This window comes from Pelmatolapia mariae, linkage group LG10_11, assembly GCF_036321145.2.
Source record: "Pelmatolapia mariae isolate MD_Pm_ZW linkage group LG10_11, Pm_UMD_F_2, whole genome shotgun sequence".
NCBI classification, from domain to species: Eukaryota; Metazoa; Chordata; class Actinopteri; order Cichliformes; family Cichlidae; genus Pelmatolapia; species Pelmatolapia mariae.
Window position 1 is genome coordinate 20,798,691 of NC_086236.1, and position 16,714 is coordinate 20,815,404.

Here is a 16,714-nt window from a genome sequence, read left to right on the forward strand (position 1 = left end):
ATGAGTCTGAGCATCAGACGACTAGTATTAAATATCATTCATTTTAAAGTGCGCAAATTGTAATCACCATACAACGCGTTAATTTACCTTTCCTGTGTCCAAACGTGATTATCTCATCATTAGGATCCACAGTTAACCATATTAAACATTTTCCTTGAAAGATCCGTGGACTAAGTTGCTACTTTGATTGCTTACTTTGCATAAAACCTGATGGTTTGTCGCCACCAAGTGAAAAGTCTCCGCCAACATATGCACCCGACTGCTGCTTTTGGCGCACACGTGTGCGCGCTGCAGGAATCAAACCGAACCCGTCTGATTGTGATGAACGTCTAACACGTTTAAGCCGAGATCCACGCGCTGTCATTATCAGGCGTATAAATTTCGAGAATACCGAAACATGGCGCGTCGTGCGTGCGTGGGGGCAACCCCGTCTCAGCCTCCATCTGATGGCAGCATCAGGCAGTCCCGTGAAACATTTGCGTGGGAGTTCCCTTCACCGCCATGTCGGGATAGTGCACGTCTCTCTCTCACTCTCACTCTCTCACTCCCTCTTTCTCCGCGCATCCTCCCCCACATTAACAGCTTAGGACAGCAGAAGCAGCTCCTACAGCATCCAGCACCCAGCATCCATCCCTGCCTGGGGAGCAGCAGTCCTACCCGGCGCAGCACCGACGCACGGAGGGGGCGCATCATCTAAGTGATGCCACAGCATCAGCCGCATTTCGACAACAAATACTGAGAGTACATCCTAAAGGAGAGGGAGGAGGAGGAAACAGAAGATAAAATAAAATAAAATAAAATAAAAAAGCTTCAGCCTCGAAGACAGCAACTGCCCATGAAGATGTCTAACGCTGACATCGTCTTAAACGCCACGGATCGTGTGGTGAAATGTAAGTTAGCCTATATTTTCTGCGTGCTTATGGCTGTATTACATAACACCTCCGGTGTTTAGCTCTCTGCGGATCGGCAGGACGCGGACTTTATGAACGTGTCGCGCATTAATGGTGCATATGCGGCCATCAAGTTGTGTTCGTGGTGGTGTTGGTGTTGGTAGTGGGCAAGTGAAGCTTTGATGTTGATAAACAATCCGGGTTCCTCTGCTGCACAGCCCCCGCGGAGAGCGAGCAGAGCACACGGGCAGCACCAGGAAATATGAAGTGTAATACATTTTTAATTGTGCCCGCTGATTTATGTTTAATCGTATCTGTCATGATTTGACTGTACGCTGGCTTTCGCTCACGACGGGAGGAGAGGGGGAGTGTGGGGGGGAGAAGGAGGAGGAGGAGGAAGAAGGAGGAAAAAACAGCTGAATTGCCGAGCTTGTGGTAGAAGCTGGAGCAGTGATGCAGCAGGATTTCAGGGGCTTAGACGGGGGCCAGCAAAAAGAGGGAGAGGGCATGAAATGGACATTTATTGGGGGGTTTATTTTACCGGGCTCAAGTCAGGGTTTAATTTGATTAGGAAAAAAAGGGTGGTGGTGTGTGGGGGGATTCCAAAAGCTGAATCAGTAGATGGATCAATGGAGGATGATAAAGTGCCCACGGTTGTCATAACTCACTTAGCCCTGCTCATTTGTCCCCCCTCTCTCTTCTTTACAGTGGATCTGCCAACAGTCAGCACTCTGCCTGAATACATGTATATATATACATATACATATATATATCCACATTCCATATATTATCATAATGGCCGAGCAGCTCAGTCACCATTAACAACTTTGTCCTTTAGCCTCCGGAGTTTTAGAAACAGTAATCTGCACTGTGAGATGCACTTACATGACAGTGACTGCAGGCGCACAAAGGAACTGCGTGCACTAGCAGTTACAAACAAGCCTTAAATTGTCATTGATTACAGAACGTGAACTGTGTCACGTGAAGAAAATTTAAAAAAGGAAAAAGACACTCTTCCTGAGCTGCCTGAACAATATTGTTTTTATTTTAAGTGGAGCTTTATCTAACAGGCCATCTGAATAGCTTCCGTCTCATGCTGCGGACACTTTCGTTTCATTATACTTTTACTGTACTTTCATCTTTTTCACAGGATATTCGGTTTCAAACAGAATTCTGTTTCCGTGCCGTCCATCATAAAAGGGAGAAGTTGGTTTTGATTTGCCGTGCTGTTTTCTGCACATTTGAACACGAATTTAAAGCAGTGACAAAACCATTGTGGTTATTTCCTGGCGCAGCTTCACTGACACCCAGGAATTCAAAAATATGTCAAACAGAAGGTTTATATCAGCGAACGTAACACAGCCAAGAATTCTGACTCAGTTTTCTGCTTTTGTAACATGGTCATGTAACACTTTAGGATTTAGGAGTTGATAAGTATTGTGTATTTTCTTTCATTTTCAGGCTGTGTGCCCTGGATACTTGTTAAATAGCCTCACCTATGATTTCTAATAAAGATTAATTTGGCTGATCATAGAGAAAGAATTATAATTTTTCAAAATCCTCTTTTTTTTCCATGCTCTGAATTGTCAAGGTGCTATAAAGGTTTGTTATTGCTTGGCCGACACTGAATGTGTCTTTTGTCACTTGTATCTGCTCTCCTATTCTTGCACACCACTTTGAAAAAGAAGTAAAAGCCATTTTTACAATCCCCAAAAGACTGAAAATTGGAAGAAAAAAATACAAAGAAGAAACTGAATCATGCATCCATCAGGTGATCAAAGGAAGCTATTGAGGTAGTGAAAATGTTGAGCCAGAAGACTGACATTTCCTGCTGTTTTTGTGTGCGCTGCTTGTAGTGAACTACCGAGCACTGACACTACAAGCTACTCGAAGCTATTTTTATCCCTGCTGTGTACATAGCTTCAACTTAAACCACAGCCAGTTTCTCGCTGGTTCTCTTTTAGTCTTACATGTCTTAATCTGACAGAGCATATTTAAAGTGGTACAGTAACAGTAACTGCTGGGCTGTGCAGTTTGCTTGCTACAGTACCGTCACCACAGGCCGTTTAGTGCAGGTGCACTCTTATATTTCACCCCGAGGTATAATATGTCAGTGTAAAACTTTGTCACATTCATGTCAGCCTTTGGTAACACCATACAAATACTTGTATTGGCATTAGTAATTTATTAATGGCCATGATGCGGCAGTAGTTAGGTTTGACAGAACAGACCTGCTCTGATAGCATCTAAATAAAAACATCAGTCAGGTGGTACATACAGTAAGACACTGAATATCATACAAAGCAAGCTATAGCAGAGAATATGGGCAGTAAACCAGAATACTTATGTCATTGTTTTATTTTATTTTATGGATCTTTTAATTGCACTGTTTACTTTTGTGAAACCATCCTGCACTTCACAAGACAAACTATGGTTAACAAACACATAAACCCACCATACATTTATTATTAATTGAACAGTGCAGAGAGGCAGCTCTTCTTAGCCGCCTTTAGCTGAATGTCTTTTAACTCCACACAGAGGCTTCTTAACTGTGAGCTTAAGGTTTGACCACTGTGTGAGCATTTGCATCACTGTATCTACGTGAACCCCCAATGCAAATCCCAGTTTTCTGCGGAGCACAGCTACTGGCTGTACTCCAACAGTTAGCTGCTGCTGCTGCTGTTGCCCGGCAACGTACAGTATTTCATAGTTCAACTCTGCTCGGGTGCTGAGCAGAAGTCAGCTTTTCATCTCTCCACCATACATCTATATCAGGAGACCGCTCACATGTCTGTGTCAACATATGTGTGTTTCTTTAAAATGTGCCGTTGAGGATTACCTCGAAATAATCTCTGTTGGGTTTTTCTGATAGTCGGCTAAAAAAAAACACAAAAAAGAAAGAAAAAAAAGAAACAAAACAGAAAAAAACAAAGCGTAATGTTCCTTTTAAAGTATCCACATGAGGCTCGTTTCAGCTCATTTTACAGTCAAATTGCTCTGCTAGTTTGAAGTTTAAAATGAAATAAGAACGGTTCCTGAGTGATCTGGGCTCCTGCATCACATTTACCTTTTACGGTTATGTAAGGTACATAATAGCACCTACGCCAATGTATTTCAACACAGGTTATGTTTTCAATCTTTTCCATCTGTCAGATATGCTACACTGACTTATGGTGATTATCAGCTTTAAATCAAAATGACATATTTTCATCTGGCCTGCCTGTAGCAATGTCTGCCTTTTCTTGTTTATAAGGCAGTGGATGTAACTCAACTGGTGATTCTCAAAGCACTTCTAACCATCAACTGGTCCTCTGAAGGGGCAGTGGATGGGACAGCAGTAGATAGTACTTTCATACTAACACATTACAAGTCTGTTTTGGTTGGTTTCTGGTGTTTGGGTTGACTTCATGTGCACACAGCCATAGCTTGCGGCATTCCGATTCACCCAAGTGCAGTCTGTGAAAACTGCAGACCAAGACTTCAGAATATCGTTGCAACTTATTACACAGTCGACCCATGCACTGACTTGTAGCATATCAGGCTGTTAATTTTTAAATACTGCCACGAGCGCAAGCCCCTCATCATGGGTAGAGGTACACTGCATCACTGCAGTGATGCAGTGTACCTCAGTATAAAAGTAAATAGTTGGTATTTGAAATTGTTCACGCTGAGGTTTGTGGATTTTTCTTTTTTTAAGTAACTGGGACATTATCTTTTGGAAGGAGACATTGTTGCTGAGTTTTTCACCACAAGACAAGTGCTACTTAGTTCCAGTACATTCAGGAGATGCAGACATTTCGAAAGCCTGTGGATAAACAGGTAGGGTGTTTAAAGATACTTTGCGAGCACTGTCCACATACCCCACAGGCTCTCTTCACTTCCTCTCCGTGCTGACTGTGCTGAGTTTGTACTTGCTGGTAAAGTGTCAAAGTACACATTGCCGTCACAGATACACGCTGCACACTGTGAAAAATTTGAGTCCCATTAAAAACACTCGCTGGGGCTTGCCTCATTATACCACGAGCGGCGACTTTGAGATTCCTCTAGTCAAGCATTCATTATTGAAGAGCATGTTGGTCATGTTCAGTTTAAGCCTGAGATTTGAGACTCTTCCTTTGTCTTTTTTTTATTTGGCACTGCTGAGTGGCTCTGTTTGCTATTCTCTGCACAAATCTGGCAGGCTTACCTTTACTAGTACATGTACTACGGCTGACTGCTTATGTTGTGTGTACCTGTTTGCGTGTTTGTTTGTGTCTAGCTTTTCAAATGAATTCTGCCACTGGACCTCATATGATTTTTGTTAAGCTAGATGAGGTGTAGATTAACGTAAATACACAGGTCCTGATAGCTTGCATTAAGAGTACACAGAGCTCGGCACCAGATCTAATAAATAACCTTTGCTGCCACTGAAGTAATGATCTGTGGTTGGATTTCACAGTTTCACAGGCTGTCTGTTGGTAGGTGACTGATGCATTTTAATGGCCAAAGGCTTTAGCGATCCAGGGAGAGTGTTGGATGAGTAGATGGCTTAGATATTTTATCTGGCACTCAGAAAATACAAGTAACCACATAAAGGACAGTTTGTCAGTATGCTAAGATAGATATATAGAGAAGTCCTGGCATTTTCATGGGAGATTCTTTCTGTTTTAAGGAAAACTGTGCTCTTAAGAATGCTTTTCATGCCAAAGTGCACACACCATCAACAAAGATGGAATGAAGCAGCTGTGCAGTATTGCTTGCAGGCAAAACATGGTCGGGGTTTTCTCTTTTATGATTGCTGCATGAGTTCCTTGATAAAATGTTGTCAGTATCATTCCTGAGTGCTGTTTACTATAATAATGCAGCACAGTGGCAACAAAACAGTCGGGAATTGTGTCGATTTCTTTAAGAGTAGCCATAGTGACCGTGATGTCCCTGTGCTTAAATGTCGCTGCGTTCCTGTGCTCTGTCCTCAGCTGTCCCCTTCCCCTTGAGCCACCGCCTTACGATGAAGGAAGTGTTTGACTGTGAAGGGAAACCTCGCGTGGATCTCCTGAAGGCCCATCTCACCAAGGAAGGTCGTGTGGAGGAGGCCGTGGCGCTCCGAATCATCAATGAGGGAGCAGCTATCCTGCGTCAGGAGAAAACTATTTTAGACATCGAGGCACCGGTCACAGGTATGAAACCTTTCACAGACACTTACCTGAGACTTAAAGTCAAACTGCAGCATGGCGAGCCTGGAACTTGAAACGACTGAGTGTTCAGATTAAAGATGTAGATCTGTTTGGATGTAGATTAGGAAAAGAAACAGGTGTTTTTAATGTTGGCTCATTTCTGCTGAGTGTTGCAGTAAACCATGACAATGAGGCAGCCTGCACAATAGCCAGGAGCAAGCTCACTTGACTAGAGCACAGTCATTGCTAATTTAGTTTACTTTAGTTTGATGCCAAGCTAAAATGTTTGCTTAGATATAATATGACATGGGGCTGGCATTTGAGCTTGCATATGAAATTTTCTAGTTTTAATATCCTTTATATTAGGAAGTTAGAGGATCTGCTCTGTCTTGATTTTATTGGACAGCTGATATTAGAGAAGAACCGGAAGCAAGTGTTAGATAAATAGAATTGAATATGTCTTTTTAACTTTCATCATCACAGTTCATCCATCATTTAGTGATTGACAAAAGTTTTACATTTTTAATTAATTCATAAAATATTTAAAGAAAGCAGTCAGAAGTAATAAAGCAAAACCAAGGGATATAACGTCTTGTTGTTGTTTTATTTTTTCCATTTCTCAGGCTATTTTTGATCTGGACTATATTTGCCAGGGAAACTGTTCAAATGAAGCGTATAAAAATGAGTCCTGTTTAAGTTAAAACTGTCTTGACTCTGTATAGTAGTACCACATTATTATGTTAAAAAAAACCTTTAAGCTTTTTGAATTAAAAGTTGTCTACAAGTAACTGTCAGTGAGACACAGTGAGAGCTGACAAAAAAAAATGCAGCTCCTAACTTTAATTTCCTAAACTGATGATAAAGTCATCAGCAGCTCTGTTACAGTAAACTTGAGCTAGCTTAACCAAGTACGTCTACCGTGTTACATGCTAACATTTGCTAGTTAGCATAAAAGACAGCTGATGCTATTACCCTTATTTGTCAGGTAAGTTAAGACATTTTAATAAATTGTAAGGGGGATCTTAGATCAAATTTCTGCTCCTTTATGATCAGTATTTTTTAAAGAGAACAGAGAGCACAAGTGATTTTTAAAAATAGATAAAGGAGAATTCGTGTGAATACAGCAGGAAGCTGTCACTACCAGGCAGAATCATCATTATCTTGTTAAATAAGTTGATGTAAAGTAGTTCAGCGGTATCTCAGAAGCACTGTATCTCTGCGCAAATTTCTAGTCTGTTAGGAAGATGTTAATCCCGTAATGTTTCCTTCTTTGTCTACATAATGCCACGCAGCCAGTTAATCGGGTTGGAAAACACTAGTTTGAAATATATAAAAATATATAAGTCAAAGCTTTAAACCTATATTTACTTTAGATGTAAGTAGATAGTATAAAAGTTAAAACAAATGCTGAGTTTCTAAAAGCCTGAAGTATCTCTCATGTATAAACAGATAAAATCTTTTTTCTGCTGAACACCCTGCAGTGTGTCCTAGTTATGCTCTAAAATATTAACATGCCTCAGCCCGACACAAAAAGTATCCTGTGTACTCAACCGTGGCTTCCCATCAAGAAAATTTAATTAAGAGACTTAGTTGTTTTTTTTCTTTTGAATCATCTATTTATCCAATTTTATCATACTAAAGTTGTGAATATAAATGCATTTCAAATTAAAACTCAATATTGTTTCTTGTACTAGTGAAATGTCAGACTCTGTTGTAGCCGGTTGTGTTTCAGCTAAATTTAACATGATTCTGTCGCCAATATGATAAAGGGGTTATTTGGGGATCTCACTGGTCTACTGCTTACCACACATACTGTATAATTACAACACCCACCTCTTCAGCTTTCAACCTTTGTTGCAAGTAATTTCTCTAACTTTCCCTATTTTCTGTCTGTTGCTTTCTTACTTTTTAGTTTAAAAACAAACAAACACTGTTTTTCGAAAAAGCCATTTATAGGGTTAACAGAAAATGGTCCAAAAAAGTGAAAGAGTTGTCTGAGTGAAAATGCATTGTTGATGCTGGAGGTCAAAGGAGAATGGCCGTACTGCTTTGAGTTGGTAGGAAGCATAGTCCAACCTATATAGGATTTTTAACACTGATTCACATGTTTGGTTATTTTAAAAAATCTAATATAGTCATTCTTTTTTTCCCAGGCATACAAGACACAAACACATTTGTTATGTGTGGTCATTTGTTAGTTCGTACTGAGCTAATGTGACAGTGCAGTTTTAAGAGAATCTTGTTTTATTGCCACAACGAGTCACAGAGTACTCGTTTACGCTCTGGCTGATTCAGCTTACATCAGCTGGTTGTTGTGTTCGTGGCGTTCAAAGCTCTGGAAGCATAGCATGAACATTCATAGCATTGTTAAAAGGTGTTTCTCTCATCTTTTTCTTCCTTTTTAAATTTTCATTTACCAACCTTTATAAATACAGAGACAGATATGTTGACAAATAGCTCATTTTGCCCAGAATAGCAGCAATATTGGGGTCTAATAAGAAGGTATCTCAAAAAACCAGCCATGACAACCAAGATTTGCAGAATCAGGTGAGCTACAGCATCAGAAAACCACTCCTGTCAGCTAAGAACAGGAAACTGAGGCTAACATTCACATTGGCACACCAAAATTGGACAGAGAAGACTGAAAAGACTGGCTGGATTGATGAGTCTCAGTTTTCTATATTCAGATGGTAGGGCATGCATACGTCCTACCTTCTGTCAGATTCATCTAATAGTCTAAGTGATTACTTTGGGCCCCTTAGTAACAGCTGAACATCGTTTAAACATAGCAACCTAGCTGAGTATTGATGCTGACCGTGTTCATGTCCATTTGTGAGCACGTTGTACCCATCCTCTGGCTGCTTCCAGCAGGATAACTTACCATGTCACAAAGCTCAAATCGCCAAAACTGGTTTCTTGAAAATGACAATAAGTTCACTGTACTCAAATGGCCTTCACAGTCACATGATTTCAGCCCAATAGCACCTTTGGGATGTGGTGTAACAGGAGATTGACATTATGGATGTGCAGCTGACAAATCTGCAGCAACTGTGTGATGTTATCGTGCCGATATGGACCAAAATCTCTGAGGAATGTGTCCAGCACCTTGTTGAATCGATGGCTATGGTATAATTGAGGCAGTTCTGAAGGCAAAACAGGGCCCAACCTGGTACTAGGAGGGCAGGGTGTACCTAATAAAGTGGTTGGTGAGTGTATATTAAACATAAATGTGAATGCACATGTAATTATGCATTTACCTAGCTTCCTATCAGCTTAATGTCATCAAAGATGACAAATGCACTTCAGGAGAAGGCCTCAGCTTGACCTGCATCAGCAAAATGAAGGCTTTATGTATTAAGTATGAAATATGTATGACAAACTAAGTATTATGTCTGCACATTTGTTTATATCTGTGTGAGCGCGAGCAGTGTTTGAATGTCTCTGCAGCCGATTATGCATGTGAATCCTTACTTGCACGCATGTTTTACGGGTGTTTGCGCATGAGCTTGCATGTATGTGCGCATGTGTGCTTTTGATTGCTTTAGTCACACAAGAAGTCTCCCACTCACATTGCTCTAAGCTTTGAGTGGGCGAAGGCCACTGTGGAGCTGATAGGGGAGACGGAAAAGCGAGAGGAGATGGAGGGTGAGTAGGAGAGAAGGAGACAGAGAAAGATGATAATGAAAAATTGAAGGCAGCGAGGAAATGAGATGTAGGTTTGCACTCCAGTGCCACAGTGTTCACTACAAAAAAGTATATATCTCCCCGGGGGCTCGAGATTTTTCTAACTCTGGGAGGCGTGAGCGTCTCATTTCTCAGAAGCAGAGGACAGAAGCCTTTCAGCTAGAGACCTTAGAAATATCTCAATACAGCGACACCTAAAGAGGGGAGACTTTCTAACATGGCATCCATCAGATCCAGATGCACACGCAAGAATATTATTCTCATAACATGCCGCTCTGCTGACAGGCCGTGCTTTCTCTATATGTGAGCACTAAAGAGTTAAAAGAATGAAGAACACTTCCAGTGACAATGTGAATAATTAAGTGCTCCGAGTTCTCCATGGAAGGAGAGAAGAAAAGTGCACATAGTAGATGGAGTAATCCAGAGAGCTGATAAAGAAATGTGTAAATGCCCATTCAGTGAAACCATATTTTTCACCTTGCACAGAATATGCTCAGATCTTTATGCTTATGGCATAAGTAGTTATTTTTATTCATGCCTTTGTTTATAGTTACATTACATCCATATTTCCCTGTACGCAATACTGCATTATTAACGAGAGCCCGTTCTACAGCTACATTCTTAACTGTTGCAAAAGGTATTACACAACACAACGAACGCGAGACATTTTTATCAGATGCAAATAATCAATAGAGTCACGATACAAACAGCAGCATCTCCATGCAGCTGCACAGCCTGGCTGTCTATTTATGCAGCTAACCTGCACGCAGAAAATGAAGACACACACCTCTGGTACAAAGTGTACTATTCTGTAACGCCATGAGCTCCTGTCACAGTGGTCTCTACTGTCTGTCTCTCATCTTCTGTTCTTCTAAACCTTCAAAAACAATAAATATCAAGCCTGGAAATCCAGGCGATACATATAGAAACTCACAACTCATCACTGTCGTGTGAAAAGACATCAGTGATGAAGTCAGAAGTATCGGTCGAATCTTGAATGTTTTGTTTCGTGAAAGCACTGCAATGGCTGCAAATGGTTTTACAGGCTACAGTAGGTATGACCGAAATGATAATTTACTGCATTTTTTTATCCTAGCAGACAGGAAAAAGATGCGTGCACATGTTGGCAAAGAAGAGAAAAGGATTTTCAGTGGGGGTTTTTTTTCTTTTCGGTTTCATAACATCTGCCTTTTTGGGGTGTTTTTCAGTCTGTGGAGACATCCATGGGCAATTCTTTGATCTTATGAAGCTGTTTGAAGTGGGAGGATCACCAGCTACAACACGGTACCTGTTCCTTGGTGACTATGTTGACCGTGGCTACTTCAGTATTGAGGTAAATCCAAAAGAATATTATTAAGAACGCCACACAGGAATCCAAATAGGAAAAAAAAACATCACAAGTAACATTTTCTTGTGCTTGTTTCAACAGTGTGTTTTATACCTTTGGTCGCTGAAAATCCTCTATCCAAAGACACTATTTTTACTTCGTGGAAATCATGAATGTAGACATTTGACAGAATATTTCACCTTCAAACAAGAATGTGAGTACCTCTCAGTTCTTCTTTCTCTGTCTTGCTACGGTCCTGTGTAGCCTGGAGCTAATGTTAATGCTATATCAAGGTATATAAGGGAATGGCATTCACCTCACCCCAAACTGGTCATGGCAGACGGTTTCTTCCTGTTGAAAGGGAGTTTTTCTTTCCACTATTGCTGAGTGCTCGCTCATTGTTGGAGGTTTCACAGTATTGCTGTAAGGCTACCTTACAATATAAAGCACCTTGAGGTGACTGTTGTTGTGATTAGGTGCTATATAAATAAAATTGAATTGGAATTGCCTGTGAGAAGCCGAAAATGAAGAGCTACAAATGCAACAAGTTAAACAAATTAAAACTGAAAGAACTAAAAGCATGCCTACCAGCCAAAGTTAAACCCAAATAATTACCACTTGCTAACATTTCAGTGTTCAAAAGGTGACTCATTGAACCAAACCATTACTTTTTGTGTTGTGCCAGGTAAAATCAAGTACTCAGAGCAGGTGTATGACTCGTGTATGGACGCGTTTGACTGCCTTCCCCTGGCTGCGCTCATGAACCAACAGTTTCTGTGTGTTCACGGTGGACTCTCACCTGAAATACACACCTTAGATGACATTAAAAAGGTAACAGTCCAGTCAGGCCTCACCACTACCATATCCCACTCTGCTTTCTTTGTGTGTGCCTGACATCAATTTCTGAATCCGTGTGTAAAGTTGGATCGGTTCAAGGAGCCACCGGCTTTTGGGCCCATGTGTGACCTGCTGTGGTCCGACCCTCTCGAAGACTTTGGCAATGAGAAAACCCAGGAATATTTCAGCCACAACACAGTGCGGGGCTGCTCTTACTTCTACAGGTGAGCTTTTTCTTTTGCTACCTGCAGCAACTTCAGATCATGTTTCATAGTGGAGGGAACTTTATTCCTCGCTTGCTGCAATATTTTTATTTTATTCTAGGTCTCAGTGAAGCAACATAATCTTAAAACAGAGAGCGCTTCAGCTTTATGGCCTACTTAATGACCTTATGCAAGATTTGCCAGCAGCCTGCTGGTTTGAATAATGTTTAATACAATTTAATACATGTTCATTACTTGCACCGAAGACCTTTTAATACAGTTAAGGTTGAAGCTGAAAAAGTTGTAGTAAAATGGTCATAAATGCCATAGAAAAATATTTAAGTCATATAAATATGTAGGAGAATATGTAGTTGTAATTATAGTCACATCTACTTGTGTCTTAATGTGGAGACAGTTATAATGATAAGTCTCTTAGCACAGCATCTGTATTTTTGCCTTTACTGACTGTGGCTGCACCAAATGTATCACTTAATCTCTTTTACATATTTTACATTCCTTAAATCTTAGTTTCGGCTTGTACAACCGCAATTCCAAAATTGTGACTCTCATCTCGAAAGCTGGGACAGTTTTACTAAAAAGAAAGAGGTGAAGGAATATTTAGAGCATCTTAGTGAGGCAACGATTCTCAGATATAAAGATGGAAAGAGGACCAATCTATACAAAATTGTGTCTACAAATTGTGGAACAACTTTATGTCAATATTTGTCAATGTGAAATTGTGAATACTGTGATGTTTGGGCCCTCAGGTGGCACTGTGTTAAAAACAGGACTGTGGATATTTGAGCCACATACTGCAACTATTACAACAGCATGGCTTCATATTAGAAGAATCCAGGTGCTGAACTGGTCTGCCTGCAGTCCAGACCTTTCACCAACTGAAAACATTTGAAGCTTTATCAGACAAGAATGAGAATACACTCTTCCTCAAAATGCAGCAGCTCAGTTCCCATATGTTTGCTTACTGTTAAAGAGGGGAGGGTGCTAAACAGTACTAAAAATGCCCCTGCCCCAACTTTGTTTTTTGAGATATTCTGCTGCCATCAAATTCAAAATGACACATTTTTTTTTAAAATGTTACATTTCCTCTGCTTAAGCATTTGATGTTTTCTGTGTTGTATTGTGAATAAAATGTGGGTCTATGAGACTATTTTTTATACAGCATCCCAAGATTTTTGAAACTGGGGTCACAGATTGTTCTTAGAAGAACAGGATATATCTATATTGCTCTAGATTGGTTATCTGCTGCCACCATCTCCCTATTTGGAGAAGTCTCTTAACCGCTTACAGAGTCGTGATCACAGTTGAGGTTTAGCAAAATTAGATAATAAAAAATATATCCTTGGTATGTTGAACATGACTCCCCGGTCTCTAATTGTAAGTTTTAAAGGAAAGACTGCAGCTCACACTGTGAAGCTGTCTACAATAAATCCAGGCTGATATAAATAGGGCAAGCTTAAAAAAAAGAAAGATAGAAACACATGTGCTTTGATCTTGAAGTAGGTGGCTATTCATCAATTGTGTGTATGTCACACTCTTTCTACTTGGAGTACAGTTAAGAGATGGAAGAAGATGGGAGGACAGGGATGACATGCATTTAAAGTTAACACCCTTAGTTATCAGTGTTGATGATCTCATTTAATCTTTCGAGGATAATGTTGGGTGAAATTTGACTGTTGCACAGAACCCATGCAAATGAGCTCTTAATATCAAAAATAGATGTTAGGATTATAAACTATTAATAGATATCAAACATTTTTTTTATACCTGAGCACAAATCAAATGTGGACACAGCTAATATGAACACAGAAGGATTCAGACAGATAAGTGTATCCCTGACCCTTACAGTGTCTATCAGTGAGGGGGCCCCCTGTCCTGAGGTTAACGTGGTGATAAAGGGGTGGTAAATATGTCAAATAAAAACTGAGGCAGAAAAGATGCCCTAGTAACAAGATGATAGGAAGGCAGAGGAAGAGTGAGCGCTGTCCGAATGTTGTTGTGAGATGGAGGAGAGCCGTGGAAGTAGGTGGTGGTGAGGAGAAGAGATTAGGTGGCAGTTATGGTGAGAGTTTTCTTAATGAAGGTTCAGAACAGCACAGAGCCATGCGTGGGAGCTGCAGATCTGCTCAAATCACAGAAAGTCATGAAGACTTGCTCTTCTACCAAAGAGTAAATGGCATTCTGGACAGGGTGTGTAGGATAATTGTAGTTCCCATTATAACCCATCTTTAATTTCATTCCTGTGTATTTTCAGGCACCGACACTGATATCTAAGAAAGTGTCCTTTTTTGTGCAGTTGTAACAGTTTTAAAGAAGTGTTATCTGCTTCTGAGGCCTAACTTAAAACCGTTCTGACAGTTTTGTGTATATTAGTGTGTTAGAGTCCAATTTGCATAGCATTTACAACATTCCCAAAGCATTTTCATTTTTATTTTTGTTTGAGCTTCAAGAACACTGATTTCTGTTTCGGAGATCACTTTGCTGCAGGAGCAGAGGTTTTCAGATTTTTGTATTAATGTTTCCCTGCAGGATAAAACCAAACTCCAATTAAACATATGAGATCTCTTTGCAGCAATAAGATAAACTTGTTTACTGTGGTTGAATTCTCTTATAAAGCAAGTTTCAGATGTCTGAAGGTGTTGATTATATTACAAAACTGAGGTGAACTTCAATATATTATTCTTTGGAAAATGGATAGCAGTTTAGACCCCCCCCCCCCCCCCCCCACAAAGAGTAAAACACAACGCAGGTGCTTGAGAATAGTGAAGATGAACAAACAGAAGCCAATAAAGTGTTTTAACTTCTCCTTTCACTCCTGTTAAATGGTCACTGATAGCTGTTCACCAGGAGATGGGAGCTCAGTGAGGATTATTCTGTGGATGTGTGGAGGCTGCTGCTATAATAGTCATCTATCTCCCCGTGGCTTAGTTCCTGCCTTCACTCTCAAACATACCTCTCCATCATTATGACTCTTGCTAAGCATACAGGATGCATGCTACACAGAGAACCTCATTCTGTATTATTGACAAATGACAAAAAATGTAATAGAAATCGAGCAGGTTAAGAAAAGCAGTGTATCGAAGATGTAGTCGGGTACAGATGACAGAGAATTATCAGCCCACATTTTTTACATTATGTTACTTTGCATACACAAAAAAATTTTTTTTAAACTGCCAGGGTTCAAAATTATTATCTCCCCTGATGCTGACAGTTAATTGTGTATCCTTTTTGCTGGATAACAGCCTGCAATCATTTGCCACACATGTCTCCTTAGCAATCCCTGTTTCATGCTCCTCCATATTTGATGGTTATCTGGCATGGACCTTAGTCTTCAGTTCATGCCAGTTCAATGGGATTCAAATGAGGGCTTGAATCACCACGTCATTAACATCGACTTTGGTCTTCTGAACAACAGCAACATTTGTTTTGGGGCATTGTCATGTTGGGAGACAAAGCGATAACCCAGAGCCAGTTTTGTTGCTGACTGATTGATGTTTTCTTTCAAAATCTTCACATGTCCTCCTTATTTCGAGATCACTTCTGCTTTGATGAGAATTTGTATTCTAGACACATTAAAGCATTCCCACAGCATAATACACCCACCACCGTGCTTCACTGTGGGGCCGGTCTTCTTTTGACCTCTCCCTTCTTTCTCTAAACATAAGCAGTGTTGATGTGACCAAAGAGCTCTTTTGGCCTGCTCTCTCTGAATTTCTTGATGATGTTATCTGTGATACCATCTCCTGCTTTGTGAGCATCAACAATTCTTTTTCTCAAGTAAAAACTGATTTATTTTACTTGTGGCACGATGCTTTCTCAAGTGACAGCTCAAACATTCGCTGAAGTTTTTATACTCTGTATAAATTGGAAGATAACCCCTCAGTTTTATTTCACAAGCTTTTGAGCATCACAAAGTTAAAGCACATCATTGCACAGCAGTGGTTTGTGCAGTTACTCAATAAAAAGGTCAGTTTTTTCAGGGAGGCTAATAAGATTAACCCAGGTAATTTTTGTTTTTCTGAAATCATTCTGTTATTCTTTGCAAATAGAAATAATGTATGCTTTCTAAAGAAAATTAGTAAGAAAAAACAAGAAAAATATATTTCTCTGTTTAAAGAAATACTTAAAAATGTAGACAAAATCTTTCAATTTCATGGGGGATCAAATAATTTTGCACATATAATTATTAGACTTCCCCAATGTGTCTTCCATGAATGCAGTTAGCAATTAAATTGTTTTTTCCCATAGTTTGGAACAGCATGCCTGCCTTTGGCTTTTCTGTGATACAGTTATCACATACAGGGAGATTTGCTTCTTTTTTTTCTTCTGTTGTTTTTGTTGTTGTTGCAGGCAGATCCTTTTTTGTTCCTCAAGTGACCTTTGATGAATTGCAGTTCTTGGCACTTGTACATTGACTTCATTTTTCAGCCTTGGATGAAATGCATAAGTGCAGGCTTATCTTGTTCAGTAATGTGATGTAGTAATGCTGCATATGATTTAAGGTTCTGCATTAAATCTGTTGTCTCATAAAGTATAGGCACTACATCACATCATATGTTTGTTTACCTTGGCCTTTTATTCTTGTCAGTCTTATTATTATGA

General features: G+C 40.0%; 1 protein-coding gene across 1 annotated transcript in view; it reads left to right on the forward strand.

Moving 5' to 3' along the window:
* The first annotated feature begins 447 nt into the window (after nucleotides 1-447).
* The window catches only part of ppp3ca (protein phosphatase 3, catalytic subunit, alpha isozyme), a 31,069-nt gene continuing 14,802 nt past the window's right edge, over nucleotides 448-16,714 (forward strand). Inside the window, exons 1-6 of the mRNA XM_063485765.1 lie at nucleotides 448-890; nucleotides 5,846-6,046; nucleotides 10,936-11,060; nucleotides 11,157-11,268; nucleotides 11,740-11,885; nucleotides 11,976-12,115. Of these exons, the coding sequence (XP_063341835.1) occupies nucleotides 836-890; nucleotides 5,846-6,046; nucleotides 10,936-11,060; nucleotides 11,157-11,268; nucleotides 11,740-11,885; nucleotides 11,976-12,115 (779 nt within the window). The 5' untranslated portion in view covers nucleotides 448-835. The remainder of the gene's footprint in view (nucleotides 891-5,845; nucleotides 6,047-10,935; nucleotides 11,061-11,156; nucleotides 11,269-11,739; nucleotides 11,886-11,975; nucleotides 12,116-16,714) is intronic.